Here is a 25167-nt window from a genome sequence, read left to right on the forward strand (position 1 = left end):
TGCGGTCATCTCTCACCTGTACACCATGGCCACTGTGGTCATCTCTCACCTGTACACCATGGCCACTGTGGTCATCTCTCACCTGTACACCATGGCCACTGTGGTCATCTCCTATCCTGTACACCATGGCCACTGTGGTCATCTCTCACCTGTACACCATGGCCACTGTGGTCATCTCTCACCTCCTGTACACCATGGCCACTGTGGTCATCTCTCACCTCCTGTACACCATGGCCACTGTGGTCATCTCTCACCCTGTACACCATGGCCACTGTGGTCACCTCTCACCCTGTACACCATGGTCACTGTGGTCATCTCTCACCTCCTGTACACCATGGCCACTGTGGTCATCTCTCACCTCCTGTACACCATGGCCACTGTGGTCATCTCTCACCTGTACACCATGGCCACTGTGTTCATCTCTCACCTGTACACTATGGCCACTGTGGTCATCTCCTATCCTGTACACCATGGCCACTGTGGTCATCTCTCACCTCCTGTACACCATGGCCACTGTGGTCATCTCCTATCCTGTACACCATGGCCACTGTGGTCATCTCTCACCTCCTGTACACCATGGCCACTGTGGTCATCTCTCACCTCCTGTACACCATGGCCACTGTGGTCATCTCTCACCCTGTACACCATGGCCACTGTGGTCATCTCTCACCTGTACACCATGGCCACTGTGGTCATCTCTCACCCTGTACACCATGGCCACTGTGGTCATCTCCTATCCTGTACACCATGGCCACTGTGGTCATCTCCTATCCTGTACACCATGGCCACTGTGGTCATCTCTCACCTGTACACCATGGCCACTGTGGTCATCTCTCACCCTGTACACCATGGCCACTGTGGTCATCTCTCACCTCCTGTACACCATGGCCACTGTGGTCATCTCTCACCTGTACACCATGGCCACTGTGGTCATCTCTCACCCTGTACACCATGGCCACTGTGGTCATCTCTCACCTGTACACCATGGCCACTGTGGTCATCTCTCACCCACTGTATGTTCACTTACAGACTGAGGAGACGCTGAGCGAGTGTCGGGTCCGCTTCCTATCCTTCATGGGGGTTGGGCGTGATGTCCACACCTTCGCTTTCATCATGGCGGAGGCCCCAGGAATCTTCATCTGTCACATGTTCTGGTGTGAACCCAATGCTGCTCACCTGTCCGAGGCCGTGCAGGCCGCCTGCATGGTAAGAGGGGGATGGGAGCCTCCGGGACCCTCACAGAGTGGTCAGGGGTACTACACCTTCATGTCCTCCATACTGATCTATACCCATCACCCACCCTGCTTCATACTGATCTATACCCATCACCCACACTGCTCCATACAGATCTATACCCATCACCCACCCTGCTCCATACTGATCTATACCCATCACCCACCCTGCTCCATACTGATCTATACCCATCACCTACCCTGCTCCATACTGATCCATACCCATCACCCACCCCTGCTCCATACTGATCTATACCCATCACCCACCCTGCTCCATACTGATCTATACCCATCACCTACCCTGCTCCATACTGATCCATACCCATCACCCACCCCTGCTCCATACTGATCCATACCCATCACCTACCTTGCTCCATACTGATCTATACCCATCACCCACCCCTGCTCCATACTGATCTATACCCATCACCCACCCTGCTCCATACTGATCTATACCCATCACCTACCCTGCTCCATACTGATCCATACCCATCACCCACCCCTGCTCCATACTGATCTATACCCATCACCCACCCCTGCTCCATACTGATCCATACCCATCACCTACCCTGCTCCATACTGATCTATACCCATCACCCACCCCTGCTCCATACTGATCTATACCCATCACCCACCCTGCTCCATACTGATCTATACCCATCACCCACCCTGCTCCATACTGATCCATACCCATCACCTACCCTGCTCCATACTGATCCATACAAAACACCTACCCTGCTCCATACTGATCTATATCCATCACCCACCCTGCTCCATACTGATCTATACCCATCACCCACCCTGCTCCATACTGATCTATACCCATCACCCACCCTGCTCCATACTGATCTATACCCATCACCCACCCTGCTCCATACTGATCTATACCCATCACCTACCCTGCTCCATACTGATCCATACCCATCACCCACCCCTGCTCCATACTGATCTATACCCATCACCCACCCTGCTCCATACTGATCTATACCCATCACCTACCCTGCTCCATACTGATCCATACCCATCACCCACCCCTGCTCCATACTGATCCATACCCATCACCTACCCTGCTCCATACTGATCTATACCCATCACCCACCCCTGCTCCATACTGATCTATACCCATCACCTACCCTGCTCCATACTGATCTATACCCATCACCTACCCTGCTCCATACTGATCCATACCCATCACCCACCCCTGCTCCATACTGATCCATACCCATCACCTACCCTGCTCCATACCGATCTATACCCATCACCCACCCCTGCTCCATACTGATCTATACCCATCACCCACCCCTGCTCCATACTGATCTATACCCATCACCTACCCTGCTCCATACTGATCTATACCCATCACCTACCCTGCTCCATACTGATCCATACCCATCACCCACCCCTGCTCCATACTGATCTATACCCATCACCCACCCCTGCTCCATACTGATCCATACCCATCACCTACCCTGCTCCATACTGATCTATACCCATCACCCACCCCTGCTCCATACTGATCTATACCCATCACCCACCCTGCTCCATACTGATCTATACCCATCACCCACCCTGCTCCATACTGATCCATACCCATCACCTACCCTGCTCCATACTGATCCATACAAAACACCTACCCTGCTCCATACTGATCTATATCCATCACCCACCCTGCTCCATACTGATCTATACCCATCACCCACCCTGCTCCATACTGATCTATACCCATCACCCACCCTGCTCCATACTGATCTATACCCATCACCCACCCTGCTCCATACTGATCTATACCCATCACCTACCCTGCTCCATACTGATCCATACCCATCACCCACCCCTGCTCCATACTGATCTATACCCATCACCCACCCTGCTCCATACTGATCTATACCCATCACCTACCCTGCTCCATACTGATCCATACCCATCACCCACCCCTGCTCCATACTGATCCATACCCATCACCTACCCTGCTCCATACTGATCTATACCCATCACCCACCCCTGCTCCATACTGATCTATACCCATCACCTACCCTGCTCCATACTGATCTATACCCATCACCTACCCTGCTCCATACTGATCCATACCCATCACCCACCCCTGCTCCATACTGATCCATACCCATCACCTACCCTGCTCCATACCGATCTATACCCATCACCCACCCCTGCTCCATACTGATCTATACCCATCACCCACCCCTGCTCCATACTGATCTATACCCATCACCTACCCTGCTCCATACTGATCTATACCCATCACCTACCCTGCTCCATACTGATCTATACCCATCACCCAGCCCGCTCCTCCTCCATGTCTTAATCCTGTACCTGTCGTCTTGGTTCTCCTCAGCTGCGATATCAGAAGTGCTTGGACGCTCGGCCTCAGTCGGTCTCGTGTCTGCCCACCCCTCCCGCTGACTCAGTTGCCCGCCGGGTTGGCTCCAGTGTGAGAAGAGGAGTGCAGTCTTTGCTCGGCTCCTTGAAGCCCAAGCGCCCTGGGGGACAAACGCCGTGACTTGTGACCTCTGCCCCTCGCCCTGTGCCGTCTCTGGTGTATCCGACAGGCCTGGGTGCAGCATGTACGTCCATTAGTCCTTTTCCCGCTGTTGTAAGGGCAGAAAGACGCTCCAGTGATGAAGTCACCTCTGGAATACTGGGACCCTCTATGAGGCCTTATCAAGAGCAATAAGGCAACGGGAAGTGGTGGGGGGGAATGGCGACCTATCTTCCCGCTCCCCAGGGGAGGTTGTTATTGTGCTTGTAGATAACGTGTCTGTGTGGTTTACCGTCTAACACATTAATATCAGCCGATTCCTGGACCATGTCCTCAGCTCCTCCTACAAAACCAATCACACGTTCCCCGAACGCGTCCTGATATCCTCCCACATGACAGATCACACGTTTCCGGACCGCGTCCTGATCTCCCATATGACAGATCACACGTTCCCCGACCGCGTCCTGATCTCTTCCACGTGACGGATCACACGTTCCCGGACTGCGTCCTGATCTCCCACATGACAGATCACACGTTCCCCGACCGCGTCCTGATCTCTTCCACGTGACGGGTCACACGTTCCCGGACCGCGTCCTGATCTCCTACCACGTGACGGGTCACACGTTCCCGGACCGCGTCCTGATCTCCCACATGACAGATCACACGTTCCCTAAGCGCGTCCTGATCTCCTCCCACGTGACAGATCACACGTTCCCGGACCGTGTCCTGATCTCCTACCACGTGACAGATCACATGTTCCCGGACCGCATCCTGATCTCCTCCCACGTGACAGATCACACGTTCCCGGACCGCGTCCTGATCTCCTACCACGTGACAGATCACGTTCCCGGACCGCGTCCTGATCTCCTCCCACGTGACAGATCACACGTTCCTGGACCGCGTCCTCATCTCCTCCCGCGTGACAGATCACACGTTCCCCAACCGCGTCCTGATCTCCTACCACGTGACAGATCACACGTTCCTGGACCGCGTCCTCATCTCCTCCCGCGTGACAGATCACACGTTCCCGGACCGCGTCCTGATCTCCTACCACGTGACAGATCACATGTTCCCGGACCGCATCCTGATCTCCTCCCGCGTGACAGATCACACGTTCCCGGACCGCGTCCTGATCTCCTACCACGTGACAGATCACATGTTCCCGGACCGCATCCTGATCTCCTCCCACGTGACAGATCACACGTTCCTGGACCGCGTCCTGATCTCCTCCCACGTGACAGATCACACGTTCCTGGACCGCGTCCTGATCTCCTCCCACGTGACAGATCACACGTTCCTGGACCGCGTCCTGATCTCCTACCACGTGACAGATCACACGTTCCCGGACCGCGTCCTGATCTCCTACCACGTGACAGATCACACGTTCCCGGACCGCGTCCTGATCTCCTACCACGTGACAGATCACATGTTCCCGGACCGCATCCTGATCTCCTCCCGCGTGACAGATCACACGTTCCCGGACCGCGTCCTGATCTCCTACCACGTGACAGATCACACGTTCCCGGACCGCGTCCTGATCTCCTCCCACGTGACAGATCACACGTTCCTGGACCGCGTCCTCATCTCCTCCCACATGACAGATCACACGTTCCCCAACCGCGTCCTGATCTCCTCCCACGTGACAGATCACACGTTCCTGGACCGCGTCCTGATCTCCTACCACGTGACAGATCACATGTTCCCGGACCGCATCCTGATCTCCTACCACGTGACAGATCACACGTTCCTGGACCGCGTCCTGATCTCCTACCAAGTGACAGATCACCCGTTGCCGGACCGCGTCCTGATCTCCTACCACGTGACAGATCACATGTTCCCGGACCGCGTTCTGATTTTTCCCACATGACGGATCACATGTTCCCGGACTGCGTCCTGATCTTCTCCCAAATGACAGATAAGACGTTCCCGGACCACGTCCTGATCTTCTCCCATGTGACAGATCACACGTTCCCAGACCGCATCCTGAGCTCCTCCTCCCACATAATGACCGCGTCCTGATCTCCTCCCACATGACAGATCACATGTTCCCTGACCAGGTCCTGATCTCCTCACACGTGACGGATCACACGTCACACGCTCTAGAGTGGCTGTGTTCTCTTTAGACGTGTCCCGGAGCACAGCGTCCACCTTCCATTGGTTTCTGTTTTCGTGCCGTCTTTTACAGTCTCTCGTTTGGTTTATGGCTCGAAGCCTAGTGAGATGGTACGGGGCGGCTCGATTATGTACACCACCTCTTACCAATCGGTATACAGGCTAGTAATATCACTGATACCAATGGTGGTGGCCAACCTATTAACGACTACAGTCGGCCACAGCCATCCAGACCACTGCTGAACCCCATAGAGTCATTCACATCCACATCAAGACCTTGATGATGTGTTTGGCGTGACCCCGCCATGCAGTTGGCATGACCCCCGCCATGGGCTACCGACTCTGGTAGACTTGTGATGGTAATCTTCCCGGTGTGCACTCGTCTGACTATGATTGGTGGATAACAGCACTAGACCGTGTAGCTGCTACTCTGTGTGATAACACTATATACTTGATATATGGAATCCCTGCTGTAGACCATGTCTGTCCTGACTGCCTGTTCCATTTGTGAGAGCAGGAGGAGGTGTCCACGGTTATACCTCCAGTGTTCAGCCAGGGGGCAGCAGAGGGCGGCCTCTCTCTATGTCCCAGGATGTTGGTTGTAGTTGTATTTATTGTACTTTTGTTTCCTTTATATAATTTAATATGTTTTGATATTGATTTCGGGATGCCCCCGAGAAGTTTTGATCCTGCTGACGGTGGCTCCGTGTATGTGAGTGTATGTCATGCTGCATACAGTGATCATACATGGGGGTCTCATATCATACATCTCATATAGGAACTACTGAGCATGCACTTCACTACATGGCTCTTGAATGAGTTGTTAGAACAGGCTAGTGTATGAGCAGCGTGCAGATACCCTGGAGCGATCACCTGTGTGTCTGCTGGTCCTTGTGGTGTACCTGTGTGTCTGCTGGTCCTTGTGGGGCACCTGTGTGCTGGTCCTTGTGGTGCTCCTGGAATGTGCAACTGTGTGTCTGCTGGTCCTTGTGGTGCTTCTGTGTCTGCTGGTCCTTGTGGTGCTCCTGTGTGCCTGCTGGTCCTTGGGGTGCATCTGTGTGCCTGCTGGTCCTTGGGGCGCACCTGTGTGCTTGCTGGTCCTTGGGGTGCACCTGTGTGCCTGCTGGTCCTTGGGGTGCACCTGGGTGCCTGCTGGTCCTTGGGGTGCACCTGGGTGCCTGCTGGTCCTTGTGGTGCTCCTGTGTGTCTGCTGATCTGTGTGTTGCTCCTGTTTGCCTGCTGGTCCTTGTGGTGCACCTGTGTGTCTGCTGATCTGTGTGTTGCTCCTGTGTGTCTGCTGATCCTTGTGGTGCTCCTGGAATTTACACCTGTGCAGCAGCCGGACCCTCTATATGTGCAGTACTGTCATTGTTAACACTAAGTTCCTCCAGGACACTTTAACTGTTGTATCCAATCTACTCCAATAAAGACCTAATATGACAGAGAAGTGTTCTCTGACTGCAGCCGCCTACTCTGTGGGTTACGTTACGGAGCATGCTTATTGTTGTAATACCCATCACTACCCACCTTGGACAAGGAGTACAAATAAGCTTAGGACGGGTGCTTTCCGAAGGTCATGAAAACCTATATTTCTTTATGTGTCACCCAGTCACTGATCGATCTCATGTCAGAACAATGGAAAGAGGCAACACATTCGGATGTTTAGTGAGAAAGACATTTAGTAGAAAAGACAGCAAACACCGGCTGCTTTCGATGTGTTTCCTCCACGCTGTGTCTATGGCTTCATCAGGGAGCGCTAGGGAGAGTTAGTACAGACTGGCTTCAATGCTTGTCTATAGAGATAAGTGAATCTACAGTAGGTACCAAGAAAAGTGCTTCGTTCCTATCAGGTTTCTGCTCATCCGGCTGCGGACTGGACCAATCTTTTCCCAGCACCCGGGGAGGAGCGGCAGGAGCAGCCTGATGAGCAGAATCCCAATAGGAACAAAGTGCTTCACTTCATTCCTAGGGTAGATTTGGTCTATCTGTCTATAAAGAATGAAGAACAAGGACCATCTAAGGTGAGGATGTTTATTTGAGACTGCACGTCCGTTTGTTATATAGGGAGCACTGAGTGTATTAATTGGGAGATGAAACACAACTTCAGATGGGAAAAAGTTTATATAGCAGAAGTTGTACAAGTGCGAGTATTGTGGAGAGTTGGCAGAAGCAAGGGACCTCTGGAGTGTAGGCCAGTGGGCTGGGGCCTGGTGACTACAGCCTTATTATTCCCATCTTGACACTTACAGCATAGGATCTGGGTCCTAGCTCTGGGACCCGCATTTATCCTGAGATTAGGGTGCTCTCCGGATCCTCTGGACTTGCAACAGTTAGAGGTGATCAAGAACCCCAAAATGGTAGGGTTGCTCTAAACTTACTACCTAACTCCTATTGACTTATAGACGACGTAGCACAGTGATCTGCGGGAGTTACGGGAGTGCTGTGATTCTGGTAATCAGTGTCGGACTGAGGTATCTGGGGCCCACCAGAGGAAATGATCCTGGGGGCCCACCAATGAAGAACCAGTGAGAAAAGACATGCCAATCATTGTTAGTGCAGGTTCTAAAGCTGAGGGCCTACCGGAGGATCCTCTGGTCTTCTGGTGGGCCAGTCCGACACTGCTGGTAATCCTGCAGCCCGTTCATCTTTGATATTGGGATAGGCTTGGGTCCCATATCCACGACATGTGCCAAAGATGAGCTGCGGCAGCTATATAATACAGCAATGGAGCTTTCAGGATATGAACTCGTTTTATCTTCATTTAGTGTAGAAGAAATATTCTGCAAGACAAGTACTGAAGGTGCAAGCCATTGGATTTGACTGAGGTCTTCAGAGTAGATTAAGATGTCATTCAAGTTCTGCAGCTCATATCGATGTGACATCTTGGAAAATGGGATTCCTAAAATGTTCGGGCTCTTTGCAGAGGCTGAGGAGCATAGACTACACAACTACTCATAGTCACCATCTTCCATTGTCCTTACTCCCAATTAAATTGTATCATCCACATAGATTCCACTTGGTGAAGAATGGAACTCTATTAATGGATGAGAACTCAAGATGGATTAGAAGCTTGTGACCCCGATAGTCTATACACAGGTTCAGCCGTCTATTTTTCATAAAGAAGCAGCAGACACTGCCGGAGAAGCAAGCTTGACATTTTCTTCAGACCTGGACAGAGGAGATCCCCTGCCTCAGGGTGATACACTCCTGGAATACAAGGAACAGTGGGTTTAAATCAGGAGTTGAAGGTAAGAAGAACGAGATGTATCCTCGGTGGGGGATGACATGATCTTCCGCACACACCTCGGCCTGGGAGTTTCTCTGCTGCTCGGCTTAAAACAGCAAATTAAACTAGATTTCCATTTCCAGGGAAATACATAGTGCTTGAAAAGAGAGAAACTTTAACCGTGGGTCCCGTCCCTTTAAGATCAACATGAGTCCCTTTAAGAATGACATGGGTTCCTTTTAAAAGCAACATGGGTCCCTTTAAGAGCGACTTGGGTCCCTTTAAGAGCGACCTGGGTTTCGTACCTTTTGGAGCGACTTGGGTCCCTTTAAGAGCAACATGTGTTCTGTCCATTTAAGAGTGACTTGGGTCCCTTTAAGGGTCAGTTCAGACGTACAGACTTGTAGTGTAAATCTGGCTGCGAGTCTGGCAGGTCCTGGCAGTTCACTGTCACAACATACTCGCAGCGGTGGGAACGACCGCTGCGTGTATGTAATTCTGCCGGCCCCTTGACCCCTTTGGCTGCCGCCGCCTGCTGTGTCTGTACATTACCTGTCCTCGCTGCACAGAGTCCCAGCATACTGCTCTCCCGCCCGGCCAATCAGTGTGTTGCCCAGCCGCAGCCACTGATTGGCCGGGCGGGAGAGCAGTACGCTGGGACCCTGTTCAGCGAGGACAGGTAATGTATACAGACACAGCGGGCAGCGGGAGCGGAAGGGGTTAAGGGGCCGGCAGAATTACGTACATACGTTCCGACTTCTGCGAGTATGGAAATTCGGGGTCTTTGAACATAAATTTCTTAAAAACTTCAAATCTGATTGAAACGGAAAATAGATAGCACACCTGTCACCGCCGAGGGCTTCGAAATGCAGTCCAAACGGAGTCTGTGCGCAAAGCGGTTCGGGCTGTATTTATTGCAGAAAAATGGCTGGAAAAAGAAGAAACGGAAGAAGAAGAAAAAGAAGAATACGGATTACAATAAAGGGATTTTTCAAGCACTATAACAAGATGCACACAACATAGAAGCCAAGGGCCAGGAGTGGAGACCTGTCAAGTGTCGGGGTTACATGGGTCCCCAGTACTCTCAGAGTTCACTTTGGGTGACAGCACAGCTAGACAGGGAAGATGATGGACAACAGTCTTTTCAGGGATTTTCTCTTTGAACTACAAGTCCATTCTGGTAACAAGTTTATTTCCTTGGTGAAAGAGAATCTGTGTAAGAATGAATGTGACATGACTCCTCAAAGAATCTCGGAAAAGTAGGGAACAGAGTAAGGAAGAAGACAGATATGCTCGACATGTGTCATGCTGGCGGGATGCTAGCTACGAGGTGTCAGTACGCTCATTGATGCTCAAGAGGAGAGCTCATCATATGGGATCCATGGCCTAATTATCTATATCATAAAAACCAAAGTCTGTCTGTCTGTCTGTCCTTCTGTCTGTCTGTCCTTCTGTCTGTCTGTCTGTCTGTCCTCTATAGACTTCCAAACGCCTGAACCGTTTGACCCCAAATTTGGCCCACAGATACATTGGGTGCCCGGGAAGGTTATTGCGAAGGTCCCGTCCCCGCCAGATGTACAGGAGGGGAGGGGGAGGGGAAAGAGCGGCGCCCCATAGAGATGAATGGGAAAATCTCCTCACTGCACACACAGGTGATATAATTAGCTGCAGCAGACACGGCAGTTGGAGCCTTAGCAACCAATAGGATTACTGCTTTCATTTTCACAGGGAGCAATGGTTGCTAGGGAAGCTGCCTCACAACATCCACAGTAATAACTGGTAGACCCCCTACTGCATCTATACAGTACAGGTATACAGGACCCCCTACTCCATCTATACAGTACATGTATATACAGGACCCCCTACTCCATCTATACAGTACATGTATATACAGGACCCCCTACTCCATCTATACAGTACATGTATATACAGGACCCCCTACTGCATCTATACAGTACAGGTATACAGGACCCCCTACTCCATCTATACAGTACATGTATATACAGGGCCCCCTACTCCATCTATACAGTACATGTATACAGGACCCCCTACTCCATCTATACAGTACATGTATATACAGGACCCCCTACTCCATCTATACAGTACATGTATATACAGGACCCCCTACTCCATCTATACAGTATATGTATACAGGAACCCCTACTCCATCTATACAGTACATGTATATACAGGGCCCCCTACTCCATCTATACAGTACATGTATACAGGGCCCCCTACTCCATCTATACAGTACATGTATATACAGGACCCCCTACTGCATCTATACAGTACAGGTATACAGGACCCCCTACTCCATCTATACAGTACATGTATATACAGGGCCCCCTACTCCATCTATACAGTACATGTATACAGGACCCCCTACTCCATCTATACAGTACATGTATATACAGGACCCCCTACTCCATCTATACAGTACATGTATATACAGGACCCCCTACTCCATCTATACAGTATATGTATACAGGAAACCCTACTCCATCTATACAGTACATGTATATACAGGGCCCCCTACTCCATCTATACAGTACATGTATACAGGGCCCCCTACTCCATCTATACAGTACATGTATATACAGGACCCCCTACTCCATCTATACAGTACATGTATATACAGGACCCCCTACTCCATCTATACAGTACATGTATACAGGGCCCCCTACTCCATCTATACAGTACATGTATATACAGGGCCCCCTACTCCATCTATACAGTACATGTATACAGGACCCCCTACTCCATCTATACAGTACATGTATACAGGGCCCCCTACTCCATCTATACAGTACATGTATACAGGACCCCCTACTCCATCTATACAGTACATGTATATACAGGACCCCCTACTCCATCTATACAGTACATGTATACAGGGCCCCCTACTCCATCTATACAGTACATGTATATACAGGACCCCCTACTCCATCTATACAGTACATGTATATACAGGGCCCCCTACTCCATCTATACAGTACATGTATATACAGTGACCCCTACTCCATCCATACAGTACATGTATATACAGGACCCCCTACTCCATCTATACAGTACATGTATATACAGGACCCCCTACTCCATCTATACAGTACATGTATATACAGGATCCCCTACTCCATCTATACAGTACATGTATATACAGGAGCCCCTACTCCAACTATACAGTACATGTATATACAGGACCCCCTACTCCATCTATACAGTACATGTATAGAGGACCCCCTACTCCATCTATACAGTACATGTATATACAGGGCCCCCTACTCTATCTATACAGTACATGTATACAGGACCCCCTACTCCATCTATACAGGGCCCCCTACTCCATCTATACAGTACATGTATATACAGGACCCCCTACTCCATCTATACAGTACATGTATATACAGGGCCCCCTACTCCATCTATACAGTACATGTATATACAGTGACCCCTACTCCATCCATACAGTACATGTATATACAGGACCCCCTACTCCATCTATACAGTACATGTATATACAGGACCCCCTACTCCATCTATACAGTACATGTATATACAGGACCCCCTACTCCATCTATACAGTACATGTATATACAGGGCCCCCTACTCCATCTATACAGTACATGTATATACAGGACCCCCTACTCCATCTATACAGTACATGTATATACAGGACCCCCTACTCCATCCATACAGTACATGTATAAACAAGACCCCCTACTCCATCCATACAGTACATATATATACAGGGCCCCCTACTCCATCCATACAGTACATGTATATACAGGGCCCCCTACTCCATCTATACAGTACATGTATATACAGGATCCCCTACTCCATGTATACAGTACATGTATATACAGGACCCCCTACTCCATCTGTACAGTACATGTATATACAGGGCCCCCTACTCCATCTATACAGTACATGTATATACAGGAGCCCCTACTCCATCTATACAGTACATGTATATACAGGACCACCTATTCCATCTATACAGTACATGTATATACAGGACCCCCTACTCCATCTATACAGTACATGTATATACAGGAGCCCCTACTCCATGTATACAGTACATATATATACAGGACCCCCTACTCCATCTATACTGTACATGTATATACAGGGCCCCCTACTCCATCTATACAGCACATATATATACAGAACCCCCTACTCCATCTATACAGTACATGTATATACAGGACCCCCTACTCCCTCTATACTGTACATGTATATACAGGGCCCCCTACTCCATCTATACAGTACATGTATATACAGGACCCCCTACTCCATCCATACAGTACATGTATATACAGGACCCCCTACTCCATCTATACAGTACATGTATATACAGGACCCCCTACTCCATCTATACAGTACATGTATACAGGACCCCCTACTCCATCTATACAGTACATGTATACAGGACCCCCTACTCTATCTATACTGTACATGTATACAGGACCCCCTACTCCATCTATACAGTACATGTATATACAGGACCCCCTACTCCCTCTATACTGTACATGTATACAGGACCCCCTACTCCATCTATATAGTACATGTATATACAGGACCCCCTACTCCATCTATACAGTACATGTATATACAGGGCACTACAGGACAGGTATACCAAACTGTGACTGGGTAACACCGCCACACCAGACCTGACCAATACCGCCATACTGTGACTGGATAACACTGCCATACCAGACCTGACCAATACCGCCATACTGTGACTGGGTAACACCTCCATACCAGAACTGACCAATACCGCCACACTGTGACTGGATAACACTGCGATACCAGACCTGACCAATACCACCATACTGTGACTGGATAACACTGCCATACCAGACCTGACCAATACCGCCACACTGTGACTGGATAACACTGCCATACCAGACCTGACCAATACCGCCATACTGTGACTGGATAACACCACTATACCAGACCTGACCAATACCGCCATACTGTGACTGGAGAACACCGCCACACCAGACCTGACCAATACCGCCATACTGTGACTGGATAACACCGCCATACCAGACATGACCAATACCGACACACTTTACTGAATAACACTGCCATACCAGACCTGACCAATACCGCCATACTGTGACTGGAAAACACCGCTATACCAGACCAATACCGCCATACCCCCCTTGAAAAGACACCAGATTTTCTGGCAAGTCTGAACAGGAGGGTACTGCCCCTCTGCAAGGTGCTACCCTACACACCAGACCATGGGTGCCTAATGGTAAATACGACCCTGCAGGTATACAGGACACTGACACTTTATACCCGGGTAGCGCCGGGTACATTTTCTAGTCTATATATATATGTATATATATATATCTCTATATCATAAAAATCAAAGTCTGTCTGTCTGTCCTCTATAGACTTCCAAACGCCTGAACCGTTTGACCCCAAATTTGGCCCACAGATACATTGGGTGCCCGGGAAGGTTATTGCGAAGGTCCCGTCCCCGCCAGATGTACAGGAGGGGAGGGGGAGGGGAAAGAGAGGCGCCCCATAGAGATGAATTGGAAAATCTCCTCACTGCACACACAGGTGATATAATTAGCTGCAGCAGACACGGCAGTTGGAGCCTTAGCAACCAATAGGATTACTGCTTTCATTTTCACAGGGAGCAATGGTTGCTAGGGAAGCTGCCTCACAACATCCACAGTAATAACTGGTAGACCCCCTACTCCAACTATACAGTACAGGTATACAGGACCCCCTACTCCATCTATACAGTACATGTATACAGGGCCCCCTACTCCATCTATACAGTACAGGTATACAGGACCCCCTACTCTATCTATACAGTACATGTATATACAGGACCCCCTACTCCATCTATACAGTACATGTATACAGGACCCCCTACTCCATCTATACAGTACATGTATACAGGACCCCCTACTCCATCTATACAGTACATGTATACAGGACCCCCTACTCCATCTATACAGTACATGTATATACAGGACCCCCTACTACATCTATACAGTACATGTATACAGGACCCCCTACTCCATCTATACAGTACATGTATACAGGACCCCCTACTCCCTCTATACTGTACATGTATACAGGACCCCCTACTCCATCTATATAGTACATGTATATACAGGACCCCCTACTCCATCTATACAGTACATGTATATACAGGGCACTACAGGACAGGTATACCAAACTGTGACTGGGTAACACCGCCACACCAGACCTGACCAATACCGCCATACTGTGACTGGATAACACTGCCATACCAGACCTGACCAATACCGCCATACTGTGACTGGGTAACACCTCCATACCAGAACTGACCAATACCGCCACACTGTGACTGGATAACACTACCACACCAGACCGGACCAATACAACCATACTGTGACTGGTTAACACTGCGATACCAGACCTGACCAATACCACCATACTGTGACTGGATAACACTGCCATACCAGACCTGACCAATACCGCCACACTGTGACTGGATAACACTGCCATACCAGACCTGACCAATACCGCCATACTGTGACTGGATAACACCACTATACCAGACCTGACCAATACCGCCATACTGTGACTGGAGAACACCGCCACACCAGACCTGACCAATACCGCCATACTGTGACTGGATAACACCGCCATACCAGACATGACCAATACCGACACACTTTACTGAATAACACTGCCATACCAGACCTGACCAATACCGCCATACTGTGACTGGAAAACACCGCTATACCAGACCAATACCGCCATACCCCCCTTGAAAAGACACCAGATTTTCTGGCAAGTCTGAACAGGAGGGTACTGCCCCTCTGCAAGGTGCTACCCTACACACCAGACCATGGGTGCCAAATGGTAAATACGACCCTGCAGGTATACAGGACACTGACACTTTATACCCGGGTAGCGCCGGGTACATTTTCTAGTCTATATATATATGTATATATATATCTCTATATCATAAAAATCAAAGTCTGTCTGTCTGTCCTCTATAGACTTCCAAACGCCTGAACCGTTTGACCCCAAATTTGGCCCACAGATACATTGGGTGCCCGGGAAGGTTATAGCGAAGGTCCCGTCCCCGCCAGATGTACAGGAGGGGAGGGGGAGGGGAAAGAGAGGCGCCCCATAGAGATGAATTGGAAAATCTCCTCACTGCACACACAGGTGATATAATTAGCTGCAGCAGACACGGCAGTTGGAGCCTTAGCAACCAATAGGATTACTGCTTTCATTTTCACAGGGAGCAATGGTTGCTAGGGAAGCTGCCTCACAACATCCACAGTAATAACTGGTAGACCCCCTACTCCAACTATACAGTACAGGTATACAGGACCCCCTACTCTATCTATACAGTACATGTATACAGGACCCCCTACTCCATCTATACAGTACATGTATACAGGGCCCCCTACTCCATCTATACAGTACAGGTATACAGGACCCCCTACTCTATCTATACAGTACATGTATATACAGGACCCCCTACTCCATCTATACAGTACATGTATACAGGACCCCCTACTCCATCTATACAGTACATGTATACAGGACCCCCTACTCCATCTATACAGTACATGTATACAGGACCCCCTACTCCATCTATACAGTACATGTATATACAGGACCCCCTACTACATCTATACAGTACATGTATACAGGACCCCCTACTCCATCTATACAGTACATGTATACAGGACCCCCTACTCCATCTATACAGTACATGTATATACAGGAGCCCCTACTCCATCTATACAGTACATGTATATACAGGACCCCCTACTCCATCTATACAGTACATGTATATACAGGACCCCCTACTCCATCTATACAGTACATGTATATACAGGGCCCCCTACTCCATCTATACAGTACATGTATATACAGGGCCCCCTACTCCATCTATACAGTACATATATAGAGGACCCCCTACTCCATCTATACAGTACATGTATACAGGACCCCCTACTCCATCTATACAGTATATGTATATACAGGACCCACTACTCCATCTATACAGTACATGTATACAGGACCCCCTACTCCATCTATACAGTACATGTATACAGGACCCCCTACTCCATCTATACAGTACATGTATACAGGACCCCCTACTCCATCTATACAGTACATGTATATACAGGACCCCCTACTCCATCTATACAGGACATGTATATACAGGGCCCCCTACTCCATCTATACAGTACATGTATATACAGGACCCCCTACTCCATCTATACAGTACATGTATATACAGGACCCCCTACTCCATCTATACAGTACATGTATACAGGACCCCCTACTCCATCTATACAGTACATGTATACAGGACCCCCTACTCCATCTATACAGTACATGTATATACAGGACCCCCTACTCCATCTATACAGGACATGTACAGTGAGTCCAAGAAGTATTTGATCCCTTGCTGATTTTCTTTGTTTGCCCACTAATAAAGACATGATCATTTTATACTTTTAATGGTAGATGTATTCTTACATGGAGAGACAGAATATTAAAAAGAAAATCCAGAAAATAAATCTAAGGAATATATATTAATTGATTTGTATTTCATGGAGTGAAATAAGTATTTGATCCCTTAGTATTCATTAGCAGTTCTGGCTTTTACAGACCAGTTAGACACTCCCAATCAACTTGTTACCTGACCTGAAGCCGCCTGTTCTCACTAATCACTTGTGTGAAAAACAACTGTCCACAGAATCAGACAGATCACACAGATTTCAAGTCTCCAACATGGGTAAAACCAAAGAGCTGTCGCAGGACCTCAGAGTCAGAATTGTTGACCTTCACAAAGCTGGAATGGGCTACAAAAAGATTAGTAAGGTGTTGGATGTGAAAGTAACAACTATTGGTGCAATTATCAGAAAGTTTAAAGAGTATAACATGACAATCAACAGACCTCGGCCCGGTGCTCCAAAGAAGATTTCGCCTCGTGGGGTGGCAATGATGCTGAGAACAGTCAGAAATCGTCCTGCAACCACTCGGCAGGAGTTAGCAAATGACCTGAAGGCAGCTGGGACCACAGTTTGCAAGGAAACAATTGGCAACACTTTGCGCAACAATGGATTCACATCCTGCAGTGCCCGAAAGGTGCCCCTGCTGAAGAGAGCACATGTGGAGAGAAGGTGCCCCTGCTGAAGAGAGCACATGTGGAGAGAAGGTACCCCTGCTGAAGAGAGCAGATGTGGAGGCGCGCCTCAAATATGCCAGTGATCATTTGAAAGATGAACCAAGTTATTGGGAGGAGGTTTTGTGGTCAGATGAGACCAAAATTGAACTTTTTGGCCTCAACTCCACCCGCCATGTGTGGAGGAAGAAAAATGCTGCCTATGACCCCAAGAACACTGTGCCCACCGTCAAGCATGGAGGTGGAAGCATAATGTTTTGGGGGTGTTTCTCTGCCAAGGGTACAGGGCTACTTCACCGCATCACTGGGAAGATGGATGGAGCCATGTACCGCACAATCCTGAGGGACAACCTCCTCCCCTCTGCCAGGGTTCTGAAAATGGGCCGTGGTTGGGTCTTCCAACATGATAACGACCCTAAACATACAGCAAAGGCAACAAAGGATTGGCTCAAGAAAAATCACATTAAGGTCATGGAGTGGCCCAGCCAGTCGCCAGACCTCAATCCGATCGAAAATCTATGGAGGGAGCTGAGGGTCAGAGTTGCCAAGCGACAGCCCACCAACCTTCAGGATTTAGAGAGAATCTGCAAAGAAGAGTGGGCCAAAATTCCCCCTGGTGTGTGCGCTAAACTTGTGGTGAACTACAACAAACGTCTCACCGCTGGGCTTGCAAACAAAGGCTTTGCCACTAAGTATTGAGTGTGTTTGGCAAGAGGGATCAAATACTTATTTTCCTCATTGAAATACAAATTAATTAAAATATATTCTTTAAAATTATATTCTGGATTTTTTTCTTGATATTCTGTCTCTCCATGTTAGAATATATCAACCATTAAAAGTGCTGAAGGATCGTGTCTTTATTAGTGGGCAAAGAAAGAAAATCAGCAAGGGATCAAATACTTCTTGGACTCACTGTATATACAGGGCACAACAGGTATACCAAACTGACTGGGTAACACTGCCAGACCTGACCAATACCGCCATACTGTGACTGGATAACACTGTCATACCAGACCTGACCAATACCGCCTTACTGTGACTGGATAACACTGTCATATCAGACCTGACCAATACAGCCATACTGTGCTGGATAACACTGCCACACCAGACCTAACCAATACCGCCATACTGTGACTGGATAACACCTCCATACCAGACCTGACCAATACCGCCATACTAAGACTGGATAACACCTCCACACCAGACCTGACCAATACCGCCATACCGTGTCTTGATAACACTGCCACACCAGACCTGACCAATACCGCCATACTGTGACTGGATAACACTGCCACACCAGACCTGACCAATACTGCCATACTGTGACTGGATAACACTGTCATATAAGACCTGACCAATACCGCCATACTGTGACTGGATAACACTGCCACACCAGACCTAACCAATACCGCCATACTGTGACTGGATAACACCTCCATACCAGACCTGACCAATACCGCCATACTAAGACTGGGTAACACCGCCACACCAGACCTGACCAATACCACCATACCGTGTCTTGATAACACTGCCACACCAGACCTGACCAATACCGCCATACTGTGACTGGATAACACTGCCACACCAGACCTGACCAATACTGCCATACTGTGACTGGATAACACTGTCATATAAGACCTGACCAATACCGCCATACTGTGACTGGATAACACTGTCATATAAGACCTGACCAATACCGCCATACTGTGAATGGATAACACTGCCATACCAGACCTGACCAATACCGCCATACTGTGACTGGATAACACCATCATACCAGATCTGACCAATACCGCCATACTGTGACTGGATAACACTGTCATACCAGACCTGACCAATACCGCCATACTGTGACTGGATAACACTGCCATATCAGACCTGACCAATACCGCCATACTGTGCTGGATAACACTGTCATACCAGACCTGACCAATACCGCCATACTGTGACTGGATAACACCATCATATCAGACCTGACCAATACTGCCATACTGTGACTGGATAACACTGCTATACCAGACCTGACCAATACCACCATACCGTGACTGGATAACACCGCCACACCAGACCTGACCAATACCGCCATACTGTGACTGGATAACACCCCCATACCAGTCATGACCAATACCGACACACTGTGACTGAATAACACTGCCATACGGGTAAATACAACCCTGCAGGTATACAGGACACTACAGGTATATAGGACCCCAAAACTATACACTACAGGTGCATGGGACCTCCACAAAACTATATACTACAGGTAAACAGGACCCCAAACTTTACACTACAGGTATACAGGACCCCAAAACTATATACTACAGGTATACAGGACCTCCACCAACTATATACTTCAGGTATACAGGACCTCCACCAACTATATACTACAGGTATACAGGACCCCAAACTATACACTACAGGTATACTGGACCTCAAAACTATACACTACAGGTATACAGGAAATCCACCAACTATATACTACAGGTATATAGGACCCCAAACTATACACTACAGGTATACAGGACCTCAAAACTATACACTACAGATATACAGGACCTACACCAACTCTATAATACAGGTATACAGCACCTTCACCAACTCTATACTACAAGTATACAGGACCCCAAATATAATACAGGTATACAGGAACTCCACCAGCTATATACTACAGGTATATAGGACCCCAAACTATTTACTACAGGTATACAGGACCCCCGATCTATATACTACAGCTATACAAGACCTCCACCAATTATACACTACAGGTATCCAGGACCCTCAAACTATAAACTACAGGTATACAAGACCTCCACCAACTATACATTACAGGTATACAGGACCAACTATATACTACAGGTATACAGGACCTTCACCAACTGTACACTGCAGGTATATAGGACCTCCCTCAACTATACACTACAGGTATACAGCTCCCCCCAACTACACACTACAGGTATACAGGACCCCCCAACTATACACTATAGGTATACAGCCCCCCCAACTATGCACTACAGATATGCGAGAACCCTAAAAACTATACATTGTGGGTATACAGAACCCCTCCAACTATGCACTACAGGTATACACTAATTCCACTGATTAACTCAGATGAAACAATACCTTTAGCTTGGCCTCCTGGGCACCTTAGAACAAATCTAATTAACACACTGACACTTTATACCCGGGCAGCGCCGGGTACATTTTCTAGTCTATATCATAAAAATCAAAGTCTGTCTGTCTGTCTGTCTGTCCTCTATAGACTTCCAAACGCCTGAACCGTTTGACCCCAAATTTGGCACACAGATACATTGGGTGCCCGGGAAGGTTATTGCGGAGGTCCCGTCCCCGCCAGATGTACAGGAGGGGAGGGGGAGGGGGAGGGGGAAGAGAGGCGCCTCATAGAGATGAATGGGAAAATCTCCTCACTGCAAACACATAATTAGCTGCAGCTGCCCAGAGAAAACGTCAGTTGGAGCCTTAGCAACCAATAGGATTACTGCTTTGATTTTCACAGGGAGTTGTGGTTGCTAGGGATGCTGCCTCACAACATCCACAGTAATAACTGGTTGACCCCCTACTCCATCTATACAGTACATGTATACAGGACCCCCTACTCCATCTATACAGTACATGTATACAGGACCCCCTACTCCATCTATACAGTACATATATACAGGACCCCCTACTCCATCTATACAGTACATGTATACAGGACCCCTTACTCCATCTACACAGTACATGTATATACAGGGCCCCCTACTCCATCTATACATTACATGTATATACAGGGCCCCCTACTCCATCTATACAGTACATGTATATACAGGACCCCCTACTCCATCTATACAGTACATGTATATACAGCACCCGCTACTCCATTTATACAATACATGTATATACAGGACCCCCTACTCCATCTATACAGTACATGTATATACAGGACCCCCTACTCCATCTATACAGTACATGTATATACAGGGCCCTCTACTCCATCTGTACAGTACATGTATATACAGGACCCCCTACTCCATCTATACAGAACATGTATATACAGGGCCCCCTACTCCATCTATACAGTACATGTATATACAGGACCCCCTACTCCATCTATACAGTACATGTATACAGGACCCCCTACTCCATCTATACAGTACATGTATACAGGACCCCCTACTCCATCTATACAGTACATGTATACAGGACCCCCTACTCCATCTATACAATACATGTATACAGGACCCCCTACTCCATCTATACAATACATGTATACAGGACCCCCTACTCCATCAATACAGTACATGTATACAGGACCCCCTACTACATCTATGCAGTACATGTATACAGGACCCCCTACTCCATCTATACAGTACATGTATACAGGACCCCCTACTCCATCTATACTGGACATGTATACAGGACCCCCTACTCCATCTATACAGTACATGTATACAGGACCCCTACTCCATCTATACAGTACATGTACACAGGACCCCCTACTCCATCTACACAGTACGTGTATATACAGGACCCCCTACTCCATATATACAGTATATGTATACAGGACCACCTACTCCATCTATACAGTACATGTATATACAGGACCCCCTACTCCATCTATACAGTACATGTATACAGGACCCCCTACTCCATCTATACTGTTCATGTATACAGGACCCCCTACTCCATCTATACAGTACATGTATACAGGACCCTGTACTCCATCTATACAGTACAGGTATATACAGGGCAATACAAGTACACAGGGCCCCCTACTCCATCTATACAGTACATGTATAAAAGGACCCCCTACTCCATCTATACAGTACATGTATACAGGACCCCCTACTCCATCTATACAGTACATGTATAAAGGACCCCCTACTCCATCTATACAGTACATGTGTACAGGACCCCCTACTCCATCTATACAGTACATGTATACAGGACCCCCTACTCCATCTATACTGTTCATGTATACAGGACCCCCTACTCCATCTATACAGTACATGTATACAGGGCCCCCTACTCCATCTATACAGTACATGTATACAGGTCCCGCTACTCCATCTATACAGTACATGTATACAGGGCCTCCTACTCCATCTATACAGGTATACAGGGCAGTATTACCAGCTGCAGCTGCCCTAAGCACTAAACCTGAAGACTCCCCATCCTCACTCACCAATTAGCATCAGGACTGGTAGGTAATAGCTCCACACGTCACATTTAACACCGCCACACCAGACCTGACCAATACCGCTATACTGTGACTGGATAACACTGCCATACCAGACCTGACCAATACCGCCATACTGTGACTGGATAACACTGTCATGCGAAACCTGACCAATACCACCATACTGTGACTGGATAACAACTCCATACCAGACCTGACCAATACCGCCATACTGTGACTGGATAACACTGCCACACCAGACCTGACCAATACTGCCACACTGTGACTGGATAACACTGCCACAGCACCTACACCAACTCTATACTACAGGTATATAGAACCCCAAACTATACACTACAGGTATACAGGACCCCCGAACTATATACTTCAGGTATACAAGACCTCCACCAACTCTATACTACAGGTATACAGCACCTCCACCAACTCTATACTACAGGTATACAGGACCCTCTATACACACTGACACTTTATACCCGGGCAGCGCCGGGTACATTTTCTAGTACTAACTAAACGACACTTCGAGTAGTGGTGGATCCACTTGTTTCTATAATCCACTGAAACTGACTACAGGAGACCAGATGCAAGGTGGAAGGGACTATGCACCATCACCTCTAAACACTCTCACAGCAGTGTGGACTCTGGGTAATCAGCCTGAACAAAGTCCAAGAACAAGCCAGCATCACAGCAAGCACCTTTACTGCACCATCACTCTCACACCTCACTCCTCTACCACCTCGTCACTCCCCCACCTCCTCCTGTCACTCCTCTACCACCTCATCACTCCTTTACCACCTCCTCCTGTCACTCCTCTACCACCTCATCCTGTCACTCCTCTACTACCTCCTCCTCTCACTCCTTTACCACCTCATCACTCCCCCACCTCCTCCTGTCACTCCTCTACCACCTCATCACTCCTTTACCACCTCCTCCTGTCACTCCTCTACCACTTCATCCTGTCACTCCTCTACTACCTCCTCCTGTCACTCCTCTACCACCTCATCACTCCCCCACCTCCTCCTTGTCACTCCTCTACCACCTCGGCACTCCCCCAACCTCCTCCTGTCACTCCTCTACCACTTTGTCACTCCCCCTACCTCCTCCGGCCACTCCTCTAAAACCTTGTCATTCCCCCCTCCTCCTGTCACTCCAATACCACCTCATCACTCCCCCACCTCCTCCTGTCACTCCTCTACCAGCTCGTCACTCCCCCACCTCCTCCTGTCACTCCTTTACCACCTCATCACTCCCCCACCTCCTCCTGTCACTCCTCTACCAGCTAGTTACTCCCCCACCTCCTCCTGTCACTCCTCTACCACCTCATCACTCCCCCACCTCCTCCTGTCACTCCTTTACCACCTGGTCACTCCCCCTCCTCCTCCTGTCACTCCTCTACCGCCTCGTCACTCCCCCACCTCCTCCTGTCACTCCTCTACCACCTCGTCACTCCCCCACCTCCTCCTGTCACTCCTCTACCACCACATCACTCCCCCCTCCTCCTGTCACTCCTCTACCACCTCATCTCTCCCCCACCTCCTCCTTGTCACTCCTCTACCACCTCGGCACTCCCCCAACCTCCTCCTGTCACTACTCTACCACTTTGTCACTCCCCCACCTCCTCCTGTCACTCCTATACCACCTCATCACTCCTCTACCACCTCGTCACTCCCTCAGCTCCTGTCACTCCTCTACCACCTCGTTACTCCCGCACCTCCTCCTGTCACTCTTCTACCA

General features: G+C 48.7%; 1 protein-coding gene across 1 annotated transcript in view; it reads left to right on the top strand.

Annotated features, from left to right (window-relative positions):
* APBB1 (amyloid beta precursor protein binding family B member 1) overlaps nt 1-5151 on the top strand; it is a 65747-nt gene extending 60596 nt beyond the window's left edge. Inside the window, exons 13-14 of the mRNA XM_069969300.1 lie at nt 1030-1206; nt 3586-5151. Of these exons, the coding sequence (XP_069825401.1) occupies nt 1030-1206; nt 3586-3750 (342 nt within the window). The 3' untranslated portion in view covers nt 3751-5151. The remainder of the gene's footprint in view (nt 1-1029; nt 1207-3585) is intronic.
* Nucleotides 5152-25167: the final 20016 nt, after the last annotated feature.

Source organism: Dendropsophus ebraccatus, chromosome 5 (assembly GCF_027789765.1).
Source record: "Dendropsophus ebraccatus isolate aDenEbr1 chromosome 5, aDenEbr1.pat, whole genome shotgun sequence".
Lineage (NCBI taxonomy): Eukaryota > Metazoa > Chordata > Amphibia > Anura > Hylidae > Dendropsophus > Dendropsophus ebraccatus.